Source organism: Epinephelus lanceolatus, chromosome 8, assembly GCF_041903045.1.
Source record: "Epinephelus lanceolatus isolate andai-2023 chromosome 8, ASM4190304v1, whole genome shotgun sequence".
In the NCBI taxonomy this organism is placed as follows: domain Eukaryota; kingdom Metazoa; phylum Chordata; class Actinopteri; order Perciformes; family Serranidae; genus Epinephelus; species Epinephelus lanceolatus.
The window spans coordinates 24,956,971-24,967,500 of NC_135741.1; the positions used below are offsets into that span (position 1 = coordinate 24,956,971).

The 10,530-nt window shown below is 39.9% G+C and overlaps 1 protein-coding gene across 1 annotated transcript; it reads right to left on the minus strand.

Annotated features, from left to right (window-relative positions):
- Nucleotides 1–511: 511 nt before the first annotated feature.
- LOC117258028 (putative E3 ubiquitin-protein ligase DTX3) lies at nt 512–10,177 on the minus strand. The gene is made up of 3 exons (XM_033628490.2): nt 9,795–10,177; nt 6,714–6,931; nt 512–3,419 (listed from the first exon to the last, which is right to left on the minus strand). The coding sequence occupies exons 1-3, from the start codon at nt 10,092–10,094 to the stop codon at nt 3,341–3,343; spliced, it is 597 nt and encodes a 198-aa protein (XP_033484381.1). The 5' UTR covers nt 10,095–10,177; the 3' UTR covers nt 512–3,340.
- Between the last annotated feature and the right edge of the window lie 353 nt (nt 10,178–10,530).

Genomic DNA, 10,530 nt, shown 5'->3' on the forward strand with positions numbered 1-10,530 from the left:
AAAATGATAATATGATGCGACAAGAGAAGAAAAGGGATGATAATGAGAAATGAATGGACTAGACTGATGAATTATGGGAGAAAAGGCGATAAGGCGAAGGTGGGGGTGGGAGGGTACATTTGACCAGATGGGTCCTGGTCTGCTTTGTGAGAGCAGCAGATGCCCTGAGATCCTAGGCCACAGAAATGCCCCCAGCTGCTAAACATCAGAGCGCTAAAGAGCTGAACTCTGTAGCTCCGCCTTGTCACATGTGCACTCTCTCTGATATAGAAATATAGGTTAAAGGTGTTTCCTCATCCTGTAACTTTGTTGCTCCTGAGAAGATCAGCTGGATATTAATTTATATTCAGCTGTAACTTAGTTAAATAGATGCTGCTCAGAGAGCCTGTAGTGAAAAGCAAAAACAGAGCTTGTGTCTCCTGCTCTGTTTGCAGTGTTTTAGGTTTATTTGTGTGGGTGATGGCTTGGACACTTTATAGGCGTTTACAGTAACTTTCAGTTCAACAATAGATGACCCTTGAATTCTTTTGTCTTTATTAACCTTTAAATTGAATCAGGGTTTGTCTGTGTACATACAACAACTCATCTTTAAAGGGACAGTTCACCTGAAAAGCATAAATGGGGCTTACATGCAGTATTTGTCCTCTTACCTGTAGTGCTATTTATTAGTCTACATTGTTTTGGCGTGAGTTGCCAAGTGTTGGAGGTATTGGCCGTAGAGATGTCTGCCTTCTCTTGAATATAATGGAACTAGATGGCACTCGGCTTGTGGTAAAGCGGAAAAAAAAAACATCTGAAAAACTCAACAGCAATGTCTGTCTCCAGAAATCATGACCCAGTTATTCAAGATAATCCACAGACCTTGTTGTGAGCAGTTTCATGTAGGAACTATTTTCTTTTTACCAAACTACACCCACCACCTGTATCACTGCGCAGAAGGAAGCGTGCATCTACTGTTAGCTCACCTAGCACCACTGAGCTAGCTAATGTTACAGCTTAGCCGAGGAGGACACCATAATGTTTACATCTCACACTGTCATGAGCACAAGACACTTGTCCATGAGTAGATGCACGCTCCCTTCTGCGCAGTGATACAGAAGGAGACATTGCTCTTGAGTTAAATGTTGTTTTTGGCGCTTTGAGCATCACAAGCTAAGTGCCATCTAGTTCCATTACACTGGAGAAAAGGCAGACGTCTCTACAGCCGATATCTCTAATGCTCGGCAGCTCACACCAAAACAACTTAGACTGATAAGCAGAATACAGGTAAGAGGAAAAATATGTGTATTTGATTTTAGGGTACACTGTCCGTATAATAGTATATTCACAGCAATCAGAAACCTTAAAACAATCAGTTCAATGTGGTCAAACACATGGTGATAACAGTTCCCTCTGTCGTACATACACTGCTGCTAAAACTGCCCCAAGCACCATAGAAACACATGACTCATCATCTATAGCAGATGCTCTGCTCCTCTCACTGACTTTGGGCGATGAGGTTTGGGAGGTGCTGCGGGACTGTGGGTTTGTGATGATGATACAGCTGCATACCAAGCAGACACCATCACACAGTCTTCTTTGAGGAGAGCATCACCCTCTAGTGGAGCAGACAGGCAAGAGGCAGGACTGAAAAATATCAAAGATGCTTTTGGACCAAAAGAGTTTGATAGCTACATGACTGGACTTGAGATCGATCCTGACACTCCTTTGGTCTGCCACAAGTGCGCTGACTGGTGTGATAGAAAGGCACAACATTAATTAACATGATATTAAAGGTGCTTTATGATAAGAGTAATGATTTTCTTTATGTCTATATAAGCTGCTGCCGCATACAACATGCTCAGAATGCAGCGACACAAGTACTGACAGATGGGGAGAATATATTTTTAGGTTCTCTAAGTAGTTTAAAAATCACTGAATGGCCTGACACCAGTCCATCACTCAGACATGCTTTTTAGATACGTACCTAGCAGGTCTCCAGGGCCCTCTGCAGCTCGCCTCCTACTAAGGCTCCCAAGGATCTCCCAAGGATGCATAGGGAGTCAGCATTTAGCCTCTGTGACCCTAGTTTCTGCAACAGTCTGCTTGAGGATGTGAGGCACGGACATTTTTAAAAGACACCTTAAGACTAGCTTTTACTTAAGGTGCACCAACATTTGTTGCCTCAGTTTTTAAGTCTGGTCTTTCTACTGTTTTTTATCCCTTGTATTTTGTTTATTGTCGTAAATTTTAGTCTTGCAAAATTCTACTGACTGTTGTCTATTTTTATTGTTTTGACTTTTTTGTCTGTGCTGTTTTAATCCTGCTCTGTGAAGCACTCTGGACTGCATGTTGTATAAAAGGTGCTATATAATTAAAGTTGAGTTCAGAGTTGAATTAGTGTCAACATATCCCTTGAAAGGACCAAAACCGACATCTCAGTACTTTCTGACTTCCCCGTCTGTGTCACTCATCCCTGAACCTGTTTAATCCTAATAAAGACGTAAGCATATGAGACGAATATATATTTTTATTATTAAAACATTAGTAAATACTGCTTTTGTTGGAGTCTATTTTCAGCCACAGATCTGGTGCATTACTGAATATTAACAGCAGCAGGACGGTGTATGTGGAATCAGCTTAAAACAAACTACAATGTCCATGTCCATTGTAATGAAGGAACATATCACCTGTGGTTATATTAGGGTTCTGGACAACAATGAGGGTCCACAGCACAGTTAGCTATATCTTATATAGGCTTTGGCTACACAGTGATTATAGGTATGATTCAGATTTGTTGAGAATAAGAGATTATCCTTTGCACACAATACACTACCTATGACAATGCCATATATATATATATATATATATATATATATATAATCATCTCTCATATTCCTAGGAATCCTTATCTATGCATTTCACAGATTATGTGTTTTTACCACCTGTTCTGCCTCCTATGTTGCTTTTAGGCTCCAGACCTGTGATCCAAAGTTGAAAGATATACCTTACTGAATTCTGATGATCGGTAGTACTAAATAACTCTTTTACTAACCAACTGCAATGTAATCTTTGTTTTGTTGGCTCACATGCTGCACAGACTGTGTTCAGAGCTTTTTTGTGTTGTTTTTTTGCATAGTCAGTTGGCAGTTAAAAAAACTCTTTGGGAAAAGCCACCGACCTTCACATCTCTAAACAATAGTTCCATGTATCCCCTTCATAGACTAAAAACATCTCATAGCGTCAGCGATGACGATCCCTGCTTGAGGAGTGCAAAAAGTGCAAACTGGAAATCAGAGACTTTGTAACCATACAAAGAGTCAAATGTATTTGAAGGACATCCTCCGATTGTCTTCATCCATCAGTCATCTAGTGTCACTCCTTTAAGACGAAGCTCCTCTTGAACCCTGGACAAATAATCTGGATCTGGATACCCAAAACTGGAATGGATAAAGACACATATCAAAATGTAGCAGGTACATCTCTGGAACAAGGATAACAACTTTGCTTTAATTGTAAACAGTAACTTATCAATCGATAGATTAAAAGCTAAGTAAATGGGAATTATATGTTGAATGTAATTATGATGATGTTAATAGGTCCAATATTGTTGAAATACCACAAACTGTATAAATCTCAATTGAACATACTGAAATACAATTTAATGTCTTCAATATAAGTTATCAAACTCCATAGACTCCACAAAATATAACAAAATGCCTCCCCTAATTGCTGGGGGTGTAAAACCTGGATGAGGAAGGTTATTATTATCATTATTATTATTATTTCTGTTAGTTTTTAATATGCTTTAGAACTGCTTCATATTACTCACAGGCACAGCTGTCACAAAGCGTGTTTTGCAAAAGTGTAAATCTGAACTTCCTCTTTCACAGAGGTGATGGTTAAAAAAAAACATCCTATACTAAACGGGAGAAGATTTTGTACAGTGTGAGGAGGAAAACAGAAACGTATGAAAACATGGGGCTCTTTTTGGGCCTAACTACCATCATTACACCCCGAGGCTGGAGGTTTAGAGTGGAAACTCCTCCTGCGCTCTTATTGTCTACGTACATAGTGTTATAAGTCTTTGTTAGCATTTAGTTGAACCTCATACTTTACTTTATTTTTTCTGTTTTTTTAATCGTAAACAAGAGTGCAATTTCTACCATATCAAGCCTGTGGGTGTGGAGTCGGACAGTTTTTTTAGTGTTTGTTTGTTTGTTTCTTGATTTGTCTTTCTCATGTGTATTTGTTAATGGAAAAACGGCTATTATACAATAAAGAATTTGAAACATTTTTTTTTTTTAACTTAGTTTAGCTTACTGTCATCTGTACCAAAGTACAGCGGAGGCTGCACTTCCTGAGAAGGCTGAGAATCTTTAGTGTGACCCAGGAAGTGCAACTTTTCTATCATGCTGTGGTGGAAAGCCTACTGCGCTATGGGATTTCGGAATGGTTAGGAAATTTGACAGTCCAGGCCAAGGCCCAAATTCACAGACTAGTAAAGTCAGCCATGAAGATTATGGGAGTCTGCCAACATCCCAGTCTTCAAGATATATTTTTCAACAAACTATAAATAAACAAGCACAGAAAATCATCTCAGGCCCTGTTTAGACAACAACGGTTTCTCTAAAATCGGAAAAGTCTGTCCTTCGTGTTTTAAAACACTTCCGCGTTTATATGACGACGTTATTGAAACGATCCCCGTTCACACAAAACCGCAAAATCTACTGGGAACGTTGTAGTATGCACGCCAGGCCAATGGGTGGCATTGTAAATTTGCAAAGCAACACCAAGGCATGACACCACGCGCCTGCGCTGAAGCGCTTTCCTCTACAACGCGGTGATTACAAACCAAAACAAAGAAAACACAATGGTGAAAGCACGCACAGATAACTTTGTCTGGATGGATGATGAAATGACCTTGCTACTCAAAGTGACCCTGGACTATAAGGCATCAAAATTTCAAGAAAATGTTGACTGGGAATCATGCCAGTCGAAATATGCAGATATCTTGGTGGCATTTCTCCAGCAGTATCCTTCGAGTGAAACTGCAGGAGAAAAGGAGTTCCTGCAAAAAAAAAGACTCCATTACCAAAGCCCAGGTGACCTCAGAGCTAAAAGCCATCCAAGGAAAATACAGACATACCGTGGACTCTGGACGGCGGAGTGGCCACAGACGTGTGGTTTGGATATTTTTCAAGTTATGCGAGCAGATATGGGGTGGATCGCCAGCGACTTACGGCATAGAGGCCAGTGTTATGTCCCTACTGGTTTCCAATTTAACTGGTTTCCTTACCGAACAGCTGCAGATGTGCTGCGCCTCCGTCAGCAGATTCATCACAAACATACACAACATTTTACTGGCGATTTTAAAGTCACAGCCCACATCTACCACAGTGAATATGCTTCTGTAAGTGAGCACTACGTACCAGCGACATTAAAAAAAGAAAGTAAAGAAAATATGATATACACAAATTTGCTTCAAGCTGGACTCGATTTCACGTCAACAAAAAGACAATATAACACAAACCGCATGTCTACCTGTGTGAGCCACTGAGACTCACAGAGAGCAAGGCTTTCCTCAGGTATTAGTAAATTACGTCAGCATCCAGGTAACATTTTGATTTGGGCTGACCTGAGACAACTGGTTACCCTCGGCTTGCCTTGAAAATAGTTTCTTGTTCTTTTTCCACGAGTCTACAAACATATTCAGTGCCACATTACAGTCTGCACAACACTGCACACTATGACAAAGCCTGCCAAGAACCCATAACTTCCGGTTATATAGATTTTCTGCCATTTTGAATTTTTTGAAAAACACTTCAAATTGATCTCTTCCTAGGAAGTTTGACCAATCTGCATGAAACTCAGTGAACACATTCTAGGGACCAATATCTAAAGTTCCCTAATTCTCAACTGGGTGGCGCTATAACAACAGAAAAATGCTTAAAAATGGCTAAAATGCAACCAATCGCTGTGGCTCCCCCTGTGGCTGAATGTTGTTGTTTTTTTTCTCCTGTTTTTTTGGTATGACTAAGTCATGGTATGGTATGCTGTACATACTCACGGAAACTGTCAGTGTGTCATTCTGTCAGTCAGTCATTCTATCAGTGCGCCCCACTTTTAAGACAATACAACATATAAACACTTTAACTATCTGCCTTTCAAAGTGCTACCTCAACTACTAATGTACAGTTTTAGCCCACTAACTATACCACTATTGGCAATGGGACTACCTTACTTTCAATAAAGCAATCGTACTATCAAATTCACAAAAACTCTGTCTGAATACATTGCTCTTCTTAATGGGTTCAGTTGACTATTTAATCTGCAATTTCCTATGACCTGTATGCCAAACACACACCATGTGAAACTGTACGTGGGCCAACTATGCACTCAATGGGTATGGACTAGTAAGAGAAACATACCAAATCACATAAAAATGAAATTTCTTTTCTTCATTATATGCCAGCAAGTAAGTTAAGTAATGTTATGGACAGTGGTGTAGTGGAGGGTATATGCAGGTATCTGGAATATACACACCTCTTTTTCCGGCCATTTGTAGTATACCCTCCTATCAGCCAAAAAACATCGGAATATATAGGAGTATACCCACTTCCTCCTCTGTAACCTACCCATCTACCTAGTAGTACACCCACCTCATTAACTAACACAACACCACTGTATATGGGTGAAAAAAAGGCGTTATTATACAGCAGTGATATGCATACCATTGTGGACCACCCGCCATGTTGGTCTTGTGATGAATGTCATTCCAGGTGATGACGTTGTTGAGGCCTGTGGTGACAGATCGTCCTACGGTGAAGATGAGTCTCCTGTCGAAGGCTTTCTTCAGCAGCTTTAGGACTTTCTCGCCTTCCTCTGTGGCTGGCAGGAAAGCAGTCCGAGAGGTGCCGCTGTATCTCACTCCAGGGTTTGGGTGTTGAGGCTGTAACATGATAAACAGCTTATATGTAACACTGATCAACAATCGTGGTCCATTTCTGATAATGCTTAAATCCTGCTTTTAGGAATTATGGCAAAACAAGTTTCATGATGCATCTTGTTGTATGATATCTGTGTTACAGATGAGGAGGCAAAGCTCATTCTAACATCTCCCTATCAGACACATGTGGGGTTGTTTCTGCTGTCACAGTTTGTAAGAAAAAGACTGACTTCTACTAACACCAAGAGGCAGAAATATTCCCAGAAAGCATCACCTATACAACAGAGACTTCAGAAACTTTAAGATGCATTCAGTGTTGCACAACATCCAAAAATATTGACCCCTCTCTCTTGCTGTCCCTCTCCTACACACACACCTCCTCCCTTTATATCCTGACCTGTAGAACATTTGGAACGCAGGGCTGCTGGTGATGGTTTTTTGTTTCTAGTACATCCAAGATGAAAAACAATGCATGTTTTCAGTATTTGCTTTGGTCTATTTCTCCAGTCTGACCCTTTATAAACACATTTATGTCATGACGTGTGTGTGTGTGTCTGTCTGTCATGGACAGACACACACACTGTTTCTGCAGTGATGTTTGCTGGTTAAAATATGCTCTAAAATGGACTGCAAATACAACTTTTGACACACATTTGAGGGGTTAAGAGTAGAGCTGAAAACATAAGGCAATCAATCAATGCGACAGAACAATTAGACGGAAAAAAAAGACATTTGAGGACATCATCGTGGGCTCAGGGAAGCTCGAATGGACACCTTTTCAATTATTTGACATTTCATAGTGAACATGGTGGACTCTGTGGAAAAGGACCCATTACAGGGTGTCTACAGGTATCAGAGAGTTAAATTTAATGCTTTTTAAGACCAGTTCACCTTAGACACCTTTTATCAACAGTTAGGACAGTTTTTCGGACAAATTGTCATGATCCTGGGTTTTTGTTTAGATTCTGTTATCCTACTGACTTTGTTTTTAAAGTTTCTGTTTGTGTTCCTTGTTTCATGTTATTCATTCATGTCTGATCTGCTTCCTGTTTTATTCTGTAGATTCTCTCCAAGTGTCAGGTCTGGTTTTGTGTTTTCCTGCCTGTTTTCTGTCACACCTGTCTCGTTAGTCCTTCCCTGATCCCCGAGTCTTCCCTTCACACCTGTTCTGTATTAGTCCATCCTAGTGTTCCCCTTCACACTCTTGTTGTTAGCCAATCCCCATTTCCCTCCTTTCACCTGTGTCCTCCTACTCTATCTGTGTCTTGTTCTTATGATTAGTTTTCTGTGTATATGTACCTGAGTGTTTCCCTTTGTTCTGCATTCATCCCTGTGCCCATCCCTATGTTCTTGGTGTTGGTCCCTGCTCTGTTTCATGCCTGGTGTTCTGTTTGGATTTTTTTTTTTACCTGAGTTCATCGTATTATCCTGGTTGCTTTTCAGTTTAGTTTTTGTTCTACTTTCATTTGGACTTTTAGTCATTTGCCTGCTCTGGATGTTTTTTATCAGCTGCATTAAAGCTGCCTTTTTGTTACAACTGCCACCTGCCTGCTGCTCTGCATTTGGGTCCTCCCTGAACTGATTTTTGACACAAATCATGTTTTACTTATTTAAACATCGCAGGTAAGCATTGCAGGCAAGTCGTACGTGGTCTTGCACAGAGTTAAGTGTTATGTAGAAATATGGTTATTAGAGTGAGTTAGGTCAGTCTACATTTTGCCAACAGGTGAGTGCAAGTATGAAATAAAATGGCAGTATTATAGTTTAAAGATTTGTAACATTAGAAGTGTAGACTTTAACATAGAAAGGCTTCACCAATTTTCATAAAAAGAATTTTAAATAATGGATAAATGAAATTAGATAAAATGTTTGTGGTAGTTAAGACCTCACAAATTCAAATTTAAGACTATTTAATGATTTTCAAGGCCTTGTTTTTAGTTTTTAGGCATTTTAATACTTTTTAAGGTTCTGTAGACACCTTGCACCAACTATGTTAACAGCTCATGCTAAGGTAACGAAAACACAGCAATTCTTATTTTCAGGTATTTTACACTAAAGGAAACATTTTGATTAAGGTATATAAATCCACACTGGACCTTTTTAATAATAAACAGCCATTAGTTGCAGCTCCAGTTGAAAGTTATCAGACTTTAGAAAGTCTTTGGCTTTGAGTTACTGTATATTTGTTCTATTTGAAGAGAGAGGAGGAGCGCACACCAGGGTTGGAGAGTTGCTGAAAATACAAATTTGAAAAAAGATGTCAGGCGCACACTCTAAGACTCGATGCAAAAATATTTTCTTTTATTCAAGTACCAACGTTTCGACTAGACTGTCTTCGTCAGGGTTTTCATATTTGTTATATTTGTCAGTATAAAAAAGCTTTAACGTGCCCTTTTAACATGTTAATCAAATTCATCAATTACCAGATAACTTTAGGAATATTGCTGTCACTTAGATTGAGAAGTATATTCCTATAAAAAGTTGTGGGCAAATAACAGCGAAATCAAGCCCATCTTATCCTCCTTCCCTACACGGTTTCTATGGCAACAAGAGGATGCACCTCTGAAATCACCTCCATATTGGATTCCCTGGATTTTACAGGCTAAATATTTTACTTTGTTTTACTTCTTTTGGCCCTTTAAGAAATCTCTTTGAACATATAATAAAACTTTGAACTGGCAGCCATTTTATCATACCTAATCCAGATGCCTTAATGTTTCCATGCAGGACATGTTTGAACAAACAGCGCCCTCTAGTGACAAGATGTAACATCACAAACAGCTGAGAGGTGTAGTCTGTACTGACACAAGCTCTGTGGATATGTAGCCTGCTCATGTTGCCTCTATCTTCAAAGTGTGAGTCTCACCCCTTGTATCCCTGCTGGGAAACTGTACTGTATGACGATAGAGCCGCAGTGCTCAAAGCCGGGCAGGGTCTGCCAGCTGCGCATCACCGTCATGGTGCCCTCCGGCTGGGTCCCCTTGTACTCTCCGTGGTATGTGTAGCATATCGGACACGCCGGTTTAAACTTGAAAACAGAGTCGATACACGCGGAGCAGAAAGAGTGACGACACTTTAACGTTTTCTTCTCCTGAATTTTGTCCAAGCAAACGGCGCAGTCTTCCGTACTTTTACGGACTCCACCAGTGTTTGGGGTGTTTGCCATTATTTTTCCGGTATGTGACGACAAGTCTGTTGCCTTTCCGTGTATGAATGCACGAGGGGTTGTTATATGTCCGGTGATATGTGACGTCAGAATAAGGAAAGAACCACATCCATGTGTAAGGAAGTGGGGCAAACACTGACCTCTGATTGGTCTGAATTTGATACCAGTGATTTCTATGGAGACTCTCTATCATTAGCATATTTCATAAACCAAATATAAACAAGTGTTGCCCCCAGTGGATAAACTAAAGTACATTTACTATTCAATCTTGATTTACTTTAACACTGCTTGAGTATTTATATCCTATGGTACTCTATACAGTACAGGCCAAAAGTTTGGACACACCTTCTCATTCAATGCGTTTTCTTTATTTTCATGACTATTTACATTGTAGATTCTCACTGAAGGCATCAAAACTATGAATGAACACATGTGG

Excerpts from the sequence above, each read along its gene's own strand:
- LOC117258028 (XM_033628490.2), bottom strand. The coding sequence starts at position 10,094 with ATGGCAAACACCCCAAACACTGGTGGAGTCCGTAAAAGTACGGAAGAC. Across the intron at positions 6,932-9,794 it reads TCCCAGCAGGGATACAAGGG|CCTCAACACCCAAACCCTGG; the intron begins GTGAGACTCACA and ends ATCATGTTACAG. Across the intron at positions 3,420-6,713 it reads ATGGCGGGTGGTCCACAATG|TTTTGGGTATCCAGATCCAG; the intron begins GTATGCATATCA and ends TATCCATTCCAG.